The sequence below is a fragment of the Octopus bimaculoides genome, chromosome 23, assembly GCF_001194135.2.
Source record: "Octopus bimaculoides isolate UCB-OBI-ISO-001 chromosome 23, ASM119413v2, whole genome shotgun sequence".
NCBI lineage: Eukaryota > Metazoa > Mollusca > Cephalopoda > Octopoda > Octopodidae > Octopus > Octopus bimaculoides.
Window position 1 is genome coordinate 37,438,966 of NC_069003.1, and position 19,454 is coordinate 37,458,419.

General features: G+C 37.1%; 1 protein-coding gene across 1 annotated transcript in view; it reads left to right on the top strand.

Moving 5' to 3' along the window:
- LOC106883301 (proteoglycan 4) overlaps positions 1-19,454 on the top strand; it is a 38,229-nt gene that overhangs the window by 10,385 nt on the left and 8,390 nt on the right. Inside the window, exons 5-13 of the mRNA XM_052975907.1 lie at positions 10,575-10,760; positions 12,786-12,908; positions 13,197-13,319; positions 13,598-13,744; positions 14,804-15,037; positions 15,524-15,724; positions 16,168-16,386; positions 17,937-18,122; positions 18,492-18,698. Coding sequence (XP_052831867.1) covers positions 10,575-10,760; positions 12,786-12,908; positions 13,197-13,319; positions 13,598-13,744; positions 14,804-15,037; positions 15,524-15,724; positions 16,168-16,386; positions 17,937-18,122; positions 18,492-18,698 — 1,626 coding nt within the window. The remainder of the gene's footprint in view (positions 1-10,574; positions 10,761-12,785; positions 12,909-13,196; positions 13,320-13,597; positions 13,745-14,803; positions 15,038-15,523; positions 15,725-16,167; positions 16,387-17,936; positions 18,123-18,491; positions 18,699-19,454) is intronic.

A 19,454-nucleotide genomic window follows, 5' to 3' on the forward strand; every position in this document is an offset into this window, starting at 1 on the left:
TAATGTTCAGCTTTTCTCTCAAGATACTTACACTCTGACGGGTATTCACATTGACATTACACATCCAACGGAGCATACTGGCTTCATTCCTTGCGAGCTTACGTATGTCCTCAGCAGTTACAGCCCATGTTTCACTGCCATGTAGCATGGCTGTTCGTACGCATGCGTCATACAGTCTGCCTTTTACTCTGAGTGAGAGTCCCTTTGTCGCCAGCAGGGGTAAGAGCTCTCTAAACTTTGCCCAGGCTATTCTTATTCTAGCAGCTACACTTTCAGCGCACCCACCCCCACTACTAACTTGGTCGCCCAGATAGTGAATGGTTTTGTATTTACCATTTGCTAGCCATCACTTGTTTTGGCAACCCTACCCTACTCTTCCCACAACCACTTCCCTCCCTCATTCTCATTGTCGTCCCTTCCTGCACAATGTCTCTCAATCATCTCTTCCTTTCTGTACCTTCAGCCCTTTCTTTCTCTCACTCCCTCCCCTCGCTCCCACACTCCATTCTTGACCCCTCTTATACCTGCTACCATTCTCCATACCCTCTCATATACATCATCATGCTCCACTAGACCTTTTGAACCTCTTTATCTCCACCCCTCCACTGCTCCTACACCTTGCACATCATTCCACTACTTTCTGATCTCTTCTCCTCCCTAATCCTAACCCTTACCTTCTCCACCTTCACCTTCATTCATTACTCACTACATTCATCTCTACCCCCATCTCTAATCATCTGTTCTTCTCTCCTCACATCTTCTTATGCTCTGACATCTAGTCACAACCATCTCTATCTTCATTCCAGCTATTCCCACTCGCATCTATGTAATGTGGGATTGCCATGTATCTCCCCTATTACAAGACACCTGGGCTTTCCCACCCCCTCAATATCCCTCCCTTGTTCTTTCTTGTCATGCAAGCTACCCGTTGACCTTATTAATGTTGGTGGCATGAAAAAAGCACCCAGTACACACAATAAAGTGGTTGGCATTAGGAAGGGTATTTAGCCATAGAAATCATGCCTAAGTAGATACTGGAGTTTGACACAATCCTGTCAAACAACCAGATCCTGTAAAATCATCCAATCTATGCCAGCATAGAAAACAAAAGGTTAAACGACGACGATGATGATGATGATATATATATATATATATATATATATATATATATATATATATACGTATGTATGTATACATTTAATAATAGAAAACTTATACAAAAATGTATAATTACATGATGAGTAAAGCACTGGCACAGTTTAGACTACCTGTTGTTATATGTAGATTTACTTCAGAAACTAAACATGTCATGCTTATTAAAATTCTAATACAAATTCCATCTCCTGCTTCATTAATACTATATATATATATATATATATATATATATACACAAACTGTAGCATGTGCAGCAAGTCATAAGTGGAAGAAAACCTAGAGTAACATTACCCAGTCTGCATCAAGTTTTAATTTTCTCATTTGTTTTTCAGGCATGAGAACAATCTCAACATGGCAGCTTCTAATATGACATGGGAAATGAAAAAGTGTGCATTGCTCATGGCCGTAGCTGTCAAATCTTAGCAATTCAGAAATCTTGACTATGACTGGGGCCTGCATATTCTGGGTTGGGAAAAAGCTACAGGAGAAAGTAATTCCTTGTTGACAATCTGGACATATGAATTTATCCAACGGGTCTAGGAGATCATCAATGACAACCCCAGTAGGTTGAAGGGGCCCATTGCTGAGTAAGGATGGTAGAGTTGAGTATCAAATGAGTGGTGCCTAAGTATGAATCCTATGTGTTGAGGAGAGGGGCAGCTGATGCCTAACAAGACCCAAAAGAACCACTATGAGGTGGTATCAAAAAGTTGCTGGACTAATTCTGTAGCGTGCCAAAAGATGGTAGCACATGGTTGCATGCACAGTGAGAGCTAGCAGGGACCTTCATGAAGCAGTGAGCTGAGTGATGTTGCTGTGTTTACATTGCAAGTTGTGAAATTTTGCATTAAACTTGGGAAGTCTGCTATGGAGACATTGAGCATGCTTACAGCAACAGCAACAAGACAATGGGGTTATATGCAATGTTTTGAGTGCTTCAAAAGTGGAAGAACATCCCTGGAAGATGATGAGCAATCTGGGAAACCTGGCATGAGTGTCACCCCCAGAAATTTGGAGGAAATTCATCAGTTTGTACATGAAGATCATTGGAGGACAATCAATGACATTTTGAAATGTTTGAAGGAGGACAATTGGCAAAAGAGATTGGCTCTGTGAAGCACGAAGAATTGGATTCTTCATGACGACAATGCACCCTGTCACTTGTGAGTTTCTTGCCAGAAACGACATGGTATTGCTTCCACACCTGCCGCCCCCCACCCCTATTCACCAGATTTAGCACCTGCAGACTTTCATTTCTTCTCCAAGAGGAAAATGTAGCTCAAAGGTGACTGTTTTAATACCATTGTCAAGATGCAGAGCAAATCACAGAAGGTCCGTGACCCACTTACTGAAAACAACTTCCAGGTTGGATTGCAAAAGTGGCAGGAACACTGGGACCGGTGTATTGCTGTGAAAGGGAACTATTTCAAAGGAGATGATGTTAACATTTAGGTAAAGAAATTATTTTTTATTAAACATAACATGTCTGGGAACCTTTTGATGCCACCTCATATGTGACTATATGACCCCTCAAATTATGTGCCCTCCAAGCTGTCCTGAATTGGAAACCCTAGACAGCTGCATCAGGGGCATATTTGGTGGGTGGGAGGAGGTGTAGTTAGTTCCCTCACAATGACAAGCTTTAATTTGAGGTTGTCGTTGTCGACATGATACATGGGATGGGCAGATGTAAGCTGATGTTTGCATGCAGCCAATTACATGGTGCCATGAAGGTCGACATTGAATATGTGCTATTTAACAGGGAGTGTGATTTAAGTTCAGTGTTTTGTGTTTTACCTTGTTTTGTCTTGTTCTTGGTTACATGGCACACCCTGTATGTATATATATATATATATATATATATATATATATATATATATATATATATATACATACATACATACATGCACACACAGCACATACACACATGCATACACATACACATATGCACATACACATATTATACACATACACATAAATATATATGTATATTTATATACATAAGTAAAAATTTACACATACAAACAGGTGTGTGTGTGTATGTGTGTGCGTGTGTTCGTGCATGTATATAAGTAAATAATTTTTGTTGTCAAAATATTTTTACATAGTCTCTCACAATGATGTGGCTTTTTGTTGACAATTAATGCTTATTGCCTAATTTAAGTAGATATTTACAGTATGCACATTATATGTGTATACATATATGTGTGTATGCATATATATATTTACATGAAGATAAACATATGTCCATTGGTCATAGAGTGACCAATGGTTTAACACCCATAAAGTGAAATTGGTCACTCATTGACCAGACATATATTTATCTTCGTCTAAATACATTATTGCTCTAACTTTTAGAGTGTACTTCTTTTCCAAATATATGATCCACTGATGATATGTGTGTGTGTGTGTGTGTGTGTGTGTGTGTGTATACATATATATATATATATATATATATACTTTATTTAAAAGCAGCAGAAATATAACAAAAAAACCGTTACTCTGAGTTTCACGTTCCCGATGAACGGGAACGTGAAACTCAGAGTAACGTTTTTTTTGTTATATTTCTGCTGCTTTTAAATAAAGCATATTACTCTACCTCTGGTATTTGAGTACTCTTTTTTCCACCTTGTTGCACATTTTATGTGCTTACTCCGGTATATATATATATATATATATATATATATATATATATATATATATATGTATACACACTCACACACACACACAAACACACATACATATAGACATATACATCTGGCTGTAGAAAGTGGGAAAAGGTTGCTTAATGTATGTAGTGGTGGTTTTTATTTCTTCTTCCAAATCTTACGAGATTCAATTTGTTGTTGCTCCTCATGCCCGAATCAAGGACAGCACCAATCATCAGAGTTTGGTCGGGTTTAGGAAATCGAAACCTATTAGGGATTCAAACTTCAATGGATTCTTCTCTGGAGAGTAGGAGCCCTTATATTATTTTAGGGAACACAAACAGCAAGAGAATCTTAACTGGTAATGAAATATCTGGGGACACTATAATTTAGATGAAGGAAGATGAGGAGGTGGAGCAGTTTCAGGATGTGCAAGTATATGTTCCTTAAAGAGACAGAAGTAATAAACTCAATACTGATGAAAGTTTCAACAACAGAAACAACAACAACAGTCCCTACAATAGTGAGTGCTGTGGAATGATCCAAAAAGAAGCAAGAAAACAGCTGAAACAGCAGAACCTATAAATATGCATTGCATCCAGGAAATAGTACTAATACATACCACACGCACACGCACACGCACACATGTGTGCGTGTGTGCAGGAAACACTCTCAGCTCAGTAAAAGATTCAAAACTAAAACACTGCACATAGCCGAGGTACATAGAGCTTGCTTGGTAGTGAGAGCAATAGAAATAAGAGGGCTTAGTATCATCATCATCATCATCATCGTTGTCATCATTATCATTGTCGTCATCATCATCATCATCAATGTCCATTTTCCCATGCTTACATGAGTTAGATGGAATTTGTTGCATCAGATTTCCCACTGGATACTCCACCAGTTACCAAACCTCACTTGCTTCCAAGTAATGTAATATTTTCCTCTTGAGCAGACATGTTTCCCGGATGACTGGAAATTAATGACACTGTTTGTATGATGTTGGCAATTGATTTTACCTTTATGACATGATGCCCAGTTGATGAGGCGCGCACACACACACACACAGAGACACACACACACACACACACACACACATATTAATGGTTTTCTTTCAGTTTCCAGTTACCAAATCCACAAACAAAGAGGCTTTGGTTGACCAAGGGCTATAGTAGAAGAAATATACTCAAAGGGCAACATTGTGGGATTGAATCTAAAATCACATGGTTGGGAAGAAAACTTCTTGGTCACTCAGTCATGATGACAGCAATGATGATGATGACGACGATGATGATGATTTTGGTACCCAGAAACAAACTTGTAGTGAAAGGGCAAAGTTGAGACTATTTCCCAAATGTATTAGTGGCAATGATATCTATTTATTGATTCTGGAGGGATGAAAGTCAAATTTGAACATGGAAATTGAAAAGATAACTAAATATTATTTCTAATGTTGGCAGAAGAATACACATTTGAGAAGCTACAAGGAAATAAATTTACACACACACACACACACATATAATATATATATTTATATATATAATTTATTTCCCTTCTAGTACATATGCAAGAAAATGAGGAAGCCCCCACATGCTCAGCAAAGTTTCTGGAAACAGTAGCCAAATATATGTCAATTATTATTATTAGTGTGTGTGTGTGTGAGAGAGAGAAAGAGACAGAGAGACAGAGAGAAAGATAAAGGATCAACTAATTCCAGGTAACTTTCCAAGCAATTTCAAAGGCTTTATTTCATCGGTGCAGGCATGGTTAACAAGTTAAATTCCCAACCACATGGTTTTGGGTTCAGTCCCACTTTGTGGCACTTTGGGCAAATCTTTTTACCATAGCCCCAGGTTGACCAAAGCCTTGTGAGTGGATTTGGTTGGGAGAAACTGAAAGAAGCTCATCATATATTTGTGTGTTCGTGTTTATGTCTCATTGTCTTGATATCACATGATAGCTGCAAACAAGCATCACCGTGTTAGAAGCAGTGTCATTAGTTTCCAAGCTTTCGTGAAAACATGTCTCGTTAAGGGGAAATATTACATTACCTGGAAACAGGTGAGATTTGGTGACTGGAAGGGCGTTCCAGCTTTAGAAAATCTGCCCCAACAAATTCCATCCAACCCATGCAGACATGGAAAACTGGACAATAAAATGATGATGATTGTGATTGTGATGATGGTGATATTTAAAAGGAAGGAAATACTGGATAATGTAGACCTTGATGTGCAAAAGGACAGATGGTCAAACTTGGAGTGTCTTTGATCATAAGATCTGCTCAATCAGGCTAACCTGGGTCTAAACAACAGCAACAATACTTGGACTTAATTTCTTGACTCAAAGACAACTGCCAGTGAGATCTGAACCCAGAATGTATAGGGGCCATAATGTTAAAGAAGGAGGAAACTCCATCCTACCAAAATGTTAGTCTTTCAATATTGATGTGATTTTTTTCTTAATTGTGTTGTTTTGCTATTTCTTTCTTATTGGCTGCCATGTCATGTCATGCCCTGCTGTCTGTCCAAGGAGGATGAAGTGTTCTTACCGTGAAAAACCTATTGATGTCAAGATTCCAGATGAAGATGTTGTTATTGTGGTATCTAATTGTAAACAAACACCCCAACAGAATTGTTGCATTACCATGAAACGAAATCAGAAGTAAAAAGGAAATGGCTAATAACGGATAATAAAAGAATATAACAATAACAACAGCACTAGTATTTGTTTGAAATCTATGTATTCGTCTCTTTCTCTCACTTCGTCTCTCGTCACCTTTCTCTCTTCACATACAGACATGACTGTAAGTATATATGTCTATGTGTGTGTGTGTGTGTGTGTATATTTAGTATTAGCTGAAGCTTTGTCATCTCTCATCACTCAGAATATCTTCCCTGGAAGCAATCCTCAGATGAGGACAGTGGATGGTGCTTCAGTATGTTTGGATGATACAGCAAGATTTCAACTTGTTGCAAGCTTCCAGTTTATGACTTGTTTTAGAACTCCTGCAATCTCTGTATTGAGGAAAATTCTCCAAATACTAACTAAAACCAAAAATCTTGAAAAATTATAAATAGGGAATCTGAATTAATCCTCAAGTGTCATCATAAGAAAAAACTTTAATTATGACAAAGCATTCAAATTAGATTAAGCTAACATTCTGTTGACAGTGAGACCTGGATGCTGAAAACAAAATGCCTGATTCATGCTATACCAACTAAACTACTCAAAAATTGTCATCTCTAATCATTTCTGTCTGAGAGCTGTTTCTAGACAAGAAACACTGAGCAATGAGATGTGAAGTGGCCTGAGCTAATAATATACAGAATAAATTCAGAGTACAGACATACTGAGTTCTATTCTCAATTAGTCTCTAAGAAGCATTTGCAGGCACAACCAAGTAATAACACACATGCTCAGATATATACACATGCAACATACACGCACACATACACACACAATATATATATATATATATATATATATATATATATATATATTTGCACACACATACATAAAAGCTTTGCACTGATTAAAGTACAGCCAAGCTTGGCTCATATGTTCTTCAATAAAGCATCTTTAACAAAGCTTTTAAATCACATTTACTCTTTTAAAATAGATATATTGAAATTTACTCCATGTATTATGTTTTTTGTTTAGTCTAAGCCTCTTTCTTTTATCTAATTAAGAAACAATCAATATATATATAATTACATGCATACATATATATATATATATATATATATATATATATATATATATATATATATATATATATATATATATATATATATATATATATATATATATGCATATATACATATGTATATATGTATGTATGTGTATGTTTGTGTATGTATATATATCTGTGTGTATATACATATGTGTGTGTATGTATATGTATCATCATCATCATTGTTTAACATCTGTTTTCCATGCTGGCATGGGTTGGATGGTTTGACTGAGGGCTGGCTCCAACCTGATTTGGCAAAGTTTCTACAGCTGGATGCCCTTCCTAATGCCAACCACTCCGAGAGTGTAGTGGGTGCTTTTTACATGCCGCCGGCACGAGACCCAGTCAGGTGGGCCTAGCATCGATCATGTTCGGATACTACTTTTTACATGCCGCTGGCACAGGAGCCAGTTAGGGGACACTGGCATTGACCACGTTTGGATGATAAATTTTATGTGCCACTGGAATGGAAGCCACTCAGGGAGCACTGGCCACAGCTACGATTTTGGTTTTACTTGACTCAACAGGTCTTCTCAAGCTTATCACATTGCCCAATGCATCAAGGGTACTGTTAAATGGGCTGGACTTGCAATACTGGCATCGGCCATGGCTGCGATCTCACTTTAGTTGCCAATATATATATATATATATATATATATATATATATACATACATACATATACCGTTTAATAATCTGAATGGAGGCAATACAAGCAGAAACTAGAGAAACATAATTAATAACCACACACAAAATCCAATATATACACATATATATATATATATATATATATATTCTTCTACATTTATAACACTGGTATAAAAATGCATCAGAATGAAATACCTGATGAAGAACAGAGGTCAATTGAAATGTAGCAAAATAAACTATCAAAAAACAATTAAGTTCTCAAAACGAGGCTGGAAGTCTCAAATATAATCTTCAAACGAGCAATAACTCATCCCATACATTTAACATTTAATCAGTAAAAAAGTGACACTAGTAAGACACTAGTAAGACACTAGTAAGACCATTGTGAGACCATTGTGAGACCATTGTGAGCTGTGGAATGGATCGTTCAACGCTATCAAACGTATTACTTGCACATCTCCAGCCATAAGAAAAGAAAATATAATATAGAAAGCATTTGTAAATATCTTGCCGAAAAGGATTAAAAAAGAAAGTAAAAAAAAGGTGGGGAAAGTGCAGGAGACCATTCTATGATTACTGTGTTTATGGAGATTATTTCACAGTTAGATTATTAGGAATAGGAAAGACGTCTAATTGTAAAACAACTGCTTTAACAAAGGCTAAAATAAAAATCTAGAAAAATAGATATAAAACAGGGGCCTTCCAGAATTGAACCAACACACCTCATTACCTCTCACCTTGTATCCATCGGACTTGGTTCTTGATAACAGTCTCTCAAAGCTGAAGAATATGTCTGTCTGGTAAGAAATATTGTTCAATATGGAATGGACTGATGAACATGCCGGACATCACATGCTGCTTTTAATGTGTTCAGAGTTCAGATCTAATGACTAAAGTCCTAGACAACTAACGTGTGCCCTTGACTGAAACTGATTACTAGAATGGCTTCTCCAGACCCCGTATACAATGTAAGATAACAGATAATTAGTTAAATCTATAGTTTTACCCCAGCTGGAGTTATTTAATTCCCCCCCCCCCCCATGGTAACTACTTTCAACTTGATGGAGTGGTCCAATTAAGAGTTTACCTTGGAAACATTGAAAAGTCACTGACAGGATGTAAACATCTGGTTGGTTGTCCAGTATTCTGGCCATCTGTGCATTCATGTTCTCTGGACATTGTAGTTTGTTCATTTGTTTTACATCTGTTTTTCCATGCTTTCATGGGTTGGACAAATATGTTGAAGAATTGTTTTGAAGCTGGATGTCCTTCCTGGCACTGACACTCACCTGGTTTTCCAGTAAATGTTTTGTTAATTCTAATCCATAAGCTTTGAAGGCACAAAGTGTCCAAATGTTTTGTTGACAGGTGGAGCTGACAACACCACCATCTGCTGCACTGTCACACAAGTGATTACAGACGTAAACAAACGTACAGACATCAATGAATATGCATGTGTGTGTGTGTGTACATGCACTCACATCATCATCATCATAATATTTGTATGGATCAGATAGAATTCTTTGAGGCAGATTTTCTATGGCTGGATGCCCTTCCAATTGCCAATCCTCACCTGTTTCTAAGCAAGGTAATACTCTTCCAGAGCTTGACATTTTTTCCCCAGAAGATTGGTAATGACGAAGTACACCACTTGTATGATGGTGAAGCTCATCTACAGCCATCATGTGATGTGAAGACTAGTAGACACAATCAGACACACATGCACACACACTTGCAGATATTTTCTTTCAGTTTCCATCATTCAAATCTACCTACAAGGCTTTGTTAAAAGACACCTGCCCAAGGTGCTGCAGAGTGGGTCTAAATCCAAAACTATGTGGTTGACAAATGAACTTCTGGATCACATTGCTGTGTTTGATTGCTTTTTAATTTCATCTATGACTTTCTTCCTTTTCAGGTCAATGTACCACTTGTAGGCAGTGCATTAACAAGAACAGTAATCCCCTCAGACCTGGTGCCATGTGCTATTTGTCCTGGTTCTTGTCTTAATTAGTTCAAATCTTGGCATGGCCTACTTAGGTGCTTAGGTAATAGATTTAATCCATTCTATAGTTCAGTACTCCCATCCAGCACCTTGGATGACCGAAGTGAAGTCTATTGTTTTGCAAGTATTTGAGCCTGGTTTCCAGTTTGAGGATACTATCCTCTAACCCTTCCATAAGTTTGAGGGACCTCATAAAAGTCATGGGTTCTATTTTTTCTTGAGGAAGATTAAAAATAGAAAAAGTCAGAATTGTAAACAGAAATATTTGAAGCCATGAGTGTCACAACATCTCACTGCCTCCCTTTGCAACTATAATATTGTGTGCTTAGTGAAAAAACAAAACAAAACTAATCAATCCTATGTGTGAACTTCTTCAATTGACTACAGAGCCAAGAAAAGAACCTAAAAGTACAGAGAACGCCAGTGTGCAAACTGTTAAGATAGGTGATGTTGCCAATTCACCGAAGACACAAAATGATACCCAGAGGGAAACGAAACCAGGTGTTTTACCAATCCATATCAATGTGACCATGCCTCACATCTGTCAACCGACAACAGACAAACCCACTCCAGGTAAGTAAATCACTGATCGATCTCTCTCTCTCTCTCTCTGATTGTGTCAACCATCAACAGCTCAAACTGACTCCTGGGAGGTAAATCACTGGTCTCTCTGATTGTGTATCTGCTTGTCTGTGAATTTGTTTGATTACCTCTTTAATCATCTGACCATCAACTTGACTGTCTGTCTGACATCAGCTCTTGAAGAAATGTTGACAGTTGTCTATGGTTTGTTTCACTTTGACTTCTGTATACTTCATGTCAAGCTATTTGGCCCCTGACACCCAACGAATAGTTTGTTGTTGTTGACAACCTCTGAATTCAACCTTTATTGAGTAGAATGATGATCAAGAGCATTCCTGCAATAGTAATACTGTCCTTTCCTCACCTCCCGCCCCAACAGGGACCTGGCAATTAGAGTGCTGTTAGTGATATTTGGCCCCTTATCACTTCTGACTAAGCAGTTCTATTATCAGAACAATTCAAGTTCAAATCATCTCATCTTTTTCTTATTTAAAATGGAAGAAGTGATTTTTGAGGAAGATTTAGCTGCTCTTTCTAGAAAGAGAGGTTAATCATACAAAGAAACTTTTGTCGGTTTATGGGATTTACGGAATCAAACATGAATAGTGGATAAAAAGACACATTGAAGACAAGGAAATTCCTGGTGGAGATCCTAGGTTTGATAGAATTATAACAGAACAGTGGTTCCCAACCAAATGCATGAACCCTTGGGGTTTCAGAAGATAGTATTTAGGGTCCATGAGCTGAGTTTAAATGGTTGCAGTGCAAAATGTCTAATTACTCACTATAAGGTTCATAAAAAATATGCCTAGAACTTTATACAGTTCTAGTCCAAGGTTAACTTTGACCGGGTTCACAGCACAAGATAGAAGACTTCTGGATATGCAGTAACTGTAGCTGTGTGTTTGTTTGATTTCTGAATTTTGACAATTGAATTAGGAAAGGTATTAATGATATAGCAAGGTTTGAAACTGTTGCTATGAATATTGTATATTGTGAATATGGCATATGACATTCCATCTTGTGCATGCTCATCCAGAAATTGCTTACAAGTGATATGAACATGAGACATAATGTTTTCACTGGCCTTAATTTAAAGGATCACATGTAAACACCAAATATTTTAATAAACTCTGTATGATACATGAATATTTATGAATTATTCTCTTCATAACAGTTTTGACATCAGTAAAAATTCTTTATATACCTGGCTAAAATTCTTTATGCATCTGACCATGGAAATCCATCTAGGTTAAATGAAAAAAATTCTAGTTTAAGTTTTATGAAATGGATAACTTATAAATCTTGTGACAAGTACATATCTTTTGGATTTCTATACAGCTACCATAAAGTTGAAAAAAAGCCACATTGTGTTGTGTTTTATGAAGCATTGTCCAACGACAGCATGAAGCCAACCAAATGTGACTGACATTTAAAACTAAGCATAAAGGAAACAATGAATATTTTCCAAGATTGCAGAAACTACTTTGACAACAAAAGTCAATGGAAAAACTTGTAACTGACTGATAATAAAAATACTGTTTATGTTGTATGATGTGTCTCTTTTAATAGCAATGAGTGGAAACTACACACAACAGCAAAGGAACTAATTCTGCCTGCTGCCAAAGCAATTACCACCAGAATACATGGAAACAAAGTAGGAAGGAATCATGATAGGATTCCATTACCAAACAGCACTGAAGCAGCATTGATAAAAGACATGTCTGATATTCATAAAAATTAGTGAAAAGAGTAATTAAAAGTGAAAAGTATTTGTTATGATTAGGTATTTCTAATTGTGACAATTTAGCTTGTATTCCTAGTATGGATTTTGAAATAGAATTAACAAATAGTTTATGTTTTGCCAATCATTCTAATCCACCACATACAACTGATTCATTATTGTAAGTAGGAATATTTCAGGTCATGTGTGTCACTACTTCACACTGTCTCTCCTTTTAAAGCTAAAAAATGTGACTAATCAAAAAATATTAATTAATGCTTCTTTAATTTCAGCTGCATCACAGCCAGACACTGCAGCAGAGCAAAAAAAGAAGCCTGCACTTAAGGAAATCAGTGTGCAAACTGATGATATGGTTGCTGACACAAAGGAAGATGTGGCCCCTGAGACCACTCCAGGTAGCGAAACTTATGAGTTCTCTATTTGACTAAAACCTTGTATATCCATCAGTTTGTGTGATTGCCTCTTTGATCCTCTGACTGCCAGCTCAAACCATTTGACTGCCTCTCCAATGGACTATCAATCTATTTGTCGGACATCAGCTTCATTGTCTCTCTGTCTGTCTGATCAATTATGTTTGCCTGCATACCTGCCTGCCAGTCTTATTGTGTAACAATCTAATTACACTGTAACACATTTTGTTTTTGAATAAACTAATTACTGCTATGTGTAATCTTTAATTTCAGCTGCATCACAGCCAGACACTGCAGCAGAGCAAAAAAAGAAGCCTGCACTTAAGGAAATCGGTGTGCAAACTGATGATATGGGTGCTGACACAAAGGAAGATGTGGCCCCTGAGACCACTCCAGGTAGCGAAACTTATGAGTACTCTATTTGATTAAAACCTTGTATATCCATCAGTTTGTGTGATTGCCTCTTTAATCCTCTGACTGCCTCTCCAATGGACTATCAATCTATTTGTTTGTCTGACATCAGCTTCATTGTCTCTCTGTCTGTCTGATTGATTATCTGTTTGCCTGCATACCTGCCTGCCAGTCTTATTGTGTAACAATCTAATTACACTTTGTAACACATTTTGTTCCTGAATAAACTAATTACTGTTATGTGTAATCTTCTTTAATTTCAGCTGCATCACAGCCAGACACTGCAGCAGAGCAACAAAAGAAGCCTGCACTTAAGGAAATCGGTGTGCAAACTGATGATATGGGTGCTGACACAAAGAAAGACATGCACCCACCATTAACAGTTCAACTTATCGTAGAAGAGAGTCCAGGTAACTAAGCTGCTGTGTTCTCTATTTCACTAAAACCTTGTATATCCATCAGTTTGTGTGATTGCCTCTTTGATCATCCAACTGCCAGCTCAATCATTTGACTACCTCTCCAATGGACTATCAATCTATTTGTCTGTCTGATTGTCTGATCGATTATCTGTTTGCCTGCATACCTGCCTGCCAGTCTCATTGTCTAACAATCTAATTACACTTTGTAACACATTTTGTTCCCAAATTGTGTTATTTGCTTATTGCTTATGATGAAAAAGTATAGAAAATAGTTGCCTTTTCCTTCAAACTTTACTCTTGCAACCTGTTTGATGAGATTTTGAAATTTACCTATTTTTTTCTGTGGGAAAAACGAGTGTATTTATACATTTTCATTCGCATAAGATCAGAAAAATCAACAGATGAATCAACTTTAACATGTACATACGGTTAGGTTATATAAAAGCGAACACAAAAGTTCAAAAGTGAGTGGAATTGAAATATAAATTACTTTCAGATTCAGCCTCAAAAAAATCTCCCCAGTTTTCATTATATGCTCCATGCTAGCAGTGTTCAAAGTCCAGGATATCCTAATTAAATCACTTGCCTTACTTCATTAAGTATGTCTCCTTATTCTCTCCTTCAGTTTATCAAGATGGGCAAAAGTAGAATTGAACTAAGAATTGTAAGATAACAAACCATTTGTTAATTCTTACAGAAACTAAAGCAATGTTTCTGCCCCGTAGTAAACTACTTTCAGCTGAATGGAGTGGGTCAATTGAGAGTTTAGTATCATTGTCATAGAGACAATGAAATACCAGTGTCAAGGAATAAGTCACTGACCTCAGATTGGTTGTCCAGTATTTTGGCCATCTACACATTCATGTTGTCTGCACTTTGTGGTTAATCAAAAAAAAAATCACTCCTGACACTTTTATCCTTCTTCAACCTCATTACATTAGCTAGGGATCCCACATTGTATATTAAAAAACCCTTAATTACAATTATAGAGCATTGGGGGTTGGTAAATAAGAAGTAATCAGTGCTATGTTTGACTTTCTTTAATTTCAGCCACAGCAGGGTCAGCAGAGACCCTTGAGCCACAAAAAGAGGGTAAACCTGTTGAAACTGTAAGTGTACAGACTGAGGAGACAGCTGCTGACAGAGAAAAGCCAGTACTGTACGATATCAACATCCAAGAACATGCACGGCCAGAAAATACGCCACTTCGTATCAATTTCAACCTGCCTCAGCATACTTGTCCAAAATCAGCAGCTGAACCTCCTTCAGATGAGGAATCTCAAGGTATTTATTCCATTGGTCTCTCTGTCTGATTGTGTGTCTGTATTATCATATAAGTGTCAAAAATATATTATTGTAAAGTGCCTTCACAGTTTTAAAAGGATTCTATCACTGTATTGCATGAGATGGAGATTTTTGTGAACAGATCTGCCAGAAATTGCTCAAAATTGTACATCTCCAAATAAATCACCAACCTTTTAATGAGCACCTTTGCCAAAATCTTAAAATTCTTGTTGAGTTGGGCTTTAGGTATGAAGTTGTATATAATAGTCATTGCGTCATCCTTCACAACTATTGTCCTTAGCTGTTTAGTCCAAAATCTGTTTTTATTTCAGAAATACCACTTCAACCAGACATCCAAATTTTATATAGAAATGCTGAAAGTAATGAATGTTACCATGTACCATTGTCTTATCTTTTTATAATTATAGGAGACAAAAAAAACTAATCAATGCTATGTTTGACTTTCTTAAATTTCATCTCCACCAGAATCCTCTGACTCACAAAATGAAGATGAAGTTACTGATGGTGTGGGTGTACAAACTATTGAGACAGGTGATGATAGGCCGAAACCAGTGCAGTACAAGATCAACATCCAAGAACACAAGCGCCCAGCTACCTCACCACTCCATATTACTCTGAACCAACCTCGTCATACCTGTCCAGCATCAACAGTTCAATCCCCTCCAGGTAACATTTGGATTCTCAGTCCAATTTTGGGTCAGTCAGTTTGTCTGTTTGTTTGATCATCTGACCACCAGCTTCATTGTTTGTATAACTGTCTATCAATCTGTTGATTCATCTGATATCAGCTCAGTTGTTCAACTATACACATCTGTTTAACCTTCACTTATACAAGTGTTGGGAATAATAAAAAAAAAATCATTAAAAAAAAATAGATAAACTACAAAATACAAAATCATCAACACAAATATTTCGAGAAAGGGCAGAGATATTTTCTTTCTAAAGGACTCATGGTGATGACTTCACAGTTAAGGATTGGGGAAATATCCAGGTGTAAAAATGTCTGCCCGCCCCAACCAAAAAAAAGAACTTAAATGCGGATAGTGAGAGAGAGATATAAAGCACTAAAATAAAATAAAAAATTAACTTAAAAACTTGCTTAATTTCAGCTACACCACAGCCTGCCAAAAAACCTAAAATTATGAAGGACCTGAGTGTGCAGACAGGTGAGAATGGTGCTGAAAAGTCAAGCCCAAACCAGTACCAGTTCAATATCCCAAAACAGTCAGGCCTGGAATCCTCACCAATACGTATCCATGTGAATGTACCTCCTCATGACTGTCAATCGCCATCAACAGTTAAACGGCCATCAGTCAGAGACATCTCAGGTAAGTAAATTGGTCCAGTCCAGCCGTGTGTTTGTGTTGTAGTGGAAATGGTATTCCCCTTCCCATGTATCAGTGTCAGAGAGGTCAGCAGAAGTAGAGTCATTGTATGAGTTCTCAGTTGGAGTCAGTGTCAGTTCCATGTGATATACGAGTTTGAGTTCCTGCCAAAGTAGCTGTTTAAGAGTCATTGTCTAGCAGATGAGCCTCATCCCGAAAGATCTGTAGAGCTCAACCAGGATGTCCTGCAAACCCTGGGGGAACAAAATTCCATAATAACTGTTGAGGAATTAGCAGAGGAGTTTGGATTTGGACATTCAACCATTCATCAACACCTTCATGCCATTGGAAAAGTCAGGAAATTGGGTCAATGGGTTCCTCACAAACTTTCCAAGTTTAATCGCATGCATAGAATGAATGTATGCTCTTCTTTGCTGTTGCATCACATGAATGAACCTTTTTGGACCGAATAGTGACAAGTGACAAGAAATGGGTTCTCTATAAAAATGTCAAGTGCCTAGGACATTGGGTAAGGAAAGGAGAAACACTGGCACCCCAGGCTAAAGAAGGTCTTCACCCATGTAAGTTGTTGTTAACTCTTTTGTAGAATATGAAAGGTTTAGTCCAGTTTGAACTTTTAAACCCAAACCAAATGAAAAGAAAGAAGATCTACTGTGAGCAGCTTGAGTGGCTTAAGTCAGCGCTAGAAGAAAAATGACCATCTTTGGTTTCAAGGCAAAAGGTATTCTTCCATCAGGATAATGCTCAGCGACATACAGGGAGGATGACATTCCAAAGGCTGGAACAGTTTGAATGGGAAACGGTGCCCCACCCACCATATTCACCAGACATTGTCCCATCTGATTATCATTTATTCTGTAATCTTCAAAATCATTTGGATGGAAAAATATGAATCCTGTAGACAAGGTCAAAACAATACTAGAGGACTATTTTTCATGAAAGATATGTGAATTTTGGAAGAGGGGCTTTGCAAGTCTACCAGATAGATGAAAGAGCATTGTAGAAAATGAAGGAGAGAATATTTTAGATTAAAAAAGAACTTTGCTTATCTTAATTTTGAAAAATAAAAGAAGTATAAAAAAAATCAACATTATTTATGGGATGACAGAAAAGTTAAATAAAGAAGAACCAATCAATTCTATGTGCAAACCTCCTGTATTTCTTGCACAACTAGAGACCTCATACACTGAATAAAGAAGTGCACATTGGTTTGATGGTTACAGCATCACATTGCCTTTCCTTTTACAACTACAGAACTTGTGATTAATTTAAAAGAATTAATCAATGCTGTGTTTGAAACTTTTATTTAATTCAGCCACATTTATGATCAACCATGAGGGTTAATCATAATGTGATATATTTAGAAATAGTTATGGAGGGGAATGGCACAATATCTCATTGCTTTTTCACCTTAAAACTACAAAATAAAAAGAACTAATTAGTGTTACGAAGAACTAATTAGTGTTACGAAGAACTAATTAGTGTTACGAAGAACTAATTAGTGTTATGCTTGATTTTTTTTTTCCTTTCAGACTCATCACAGCCACCAAAACGACCTAAACAAGTTGGGGACATGAGTGTACAGACTGATAATGAAACTAGCAAATCAAAGATAACTCAGGCAGACAAGCATGGACATGTGTATATCAATGTGAAGGTACCTCCTCACACCTGTACCCTGCAGACAGCTAATCCCAACTTAGACAAGAGCACTCAAGGTAACTAAACTCCCTTGCATTCAGTTCAGCTGTGTGTCTGCCTGCCTATCAATTTGAAGGATTGCCTCTTTGATCATCTGACCACCAGCTCAATTATATATCTGTCTGTTTGTCTATTAACTGGTCTTTGTATCTATCTCTTCATCAGTCTGGCTGCATGTCTAACAGTCTGTCTCACATAAATACAGTCAAATCATCCAACCCATGCCAGCATGGAAAGTGGATGTTAAACGATGATGATGATGATACACACACATACACATGTATATATATATATATATATATATATATATATATATACATACATACATGCACATATAATGGTTTAATGATGAACTAATCAGTGCTATATTTTATCTTTAATTTCAGCCACCCGAAAGCAATCAAAACCAGCTACATATAAGGGTGAAGGTATGCAGACCAGTATGGCATCTACTGACGATTCAAAGATGATACAGACTAAAAATCAGTATTATGTACTCCCAGATGGCACACCTTTCTATATCACTTTGAACACAGCTTCTGTCACCAATCAACAAGCAGCAACACAACCCAACTCTGTTGGCAAAAGTCCAGGTAACTAACAAATATGTAACATAGAAATGGAGAGAAGTTTTGAAATCAGCATGAAAAATTAGTCTCAAAGAGTTGGTCTGCATTCATGATGAGTATAATACATTTAATTTTGTTGGCCAGTGTTATCAATCCGATTGCTTGTCTGTCTGTTTGATCATCTGACTTCCCTTTTACTTGCCCACTTCACTGTTTAACTGTCTAATTATCTGTCTAGCTGTCTGCCTTCTAGGCACTGCCTGCCTCCACCTGTCTCCAAGAGCCTATGTTTTACTGTCTGTGTGATTGATAGCTTACATCCACATTGAGGGGGGGGGGCTTCTGAAAGTAATTCTGAGAATAATGAAAAACATTTAAAATGGACTATGAAAATAGGAAACTTCCCAACATAAATATTGTAGAAATCAGTTTATTTAAGGATAAATAATCTTTATTAAGGATTATATCATTAAAGACAAAAAAATAACCTGTATACATACTTCAAATCTCCAGCATTAACACATATTCCTGCAAACAACTCATGCATAAGACACATGTATACACATGGTAGTTACATAGTACATACACAATATGTGCAACTCACATGCATGCATACACACACATACAAGATACATATACATGCATTCAGACTACCACACATACATAGCACAAACACAGCAAATGCAAACACGAACAAGTTTGGCACAAACACATCACACAGACATGAAATAATTATAGGAAAGTGGTTATACACCATTAGGTGTACACCCGCTTTCCTAT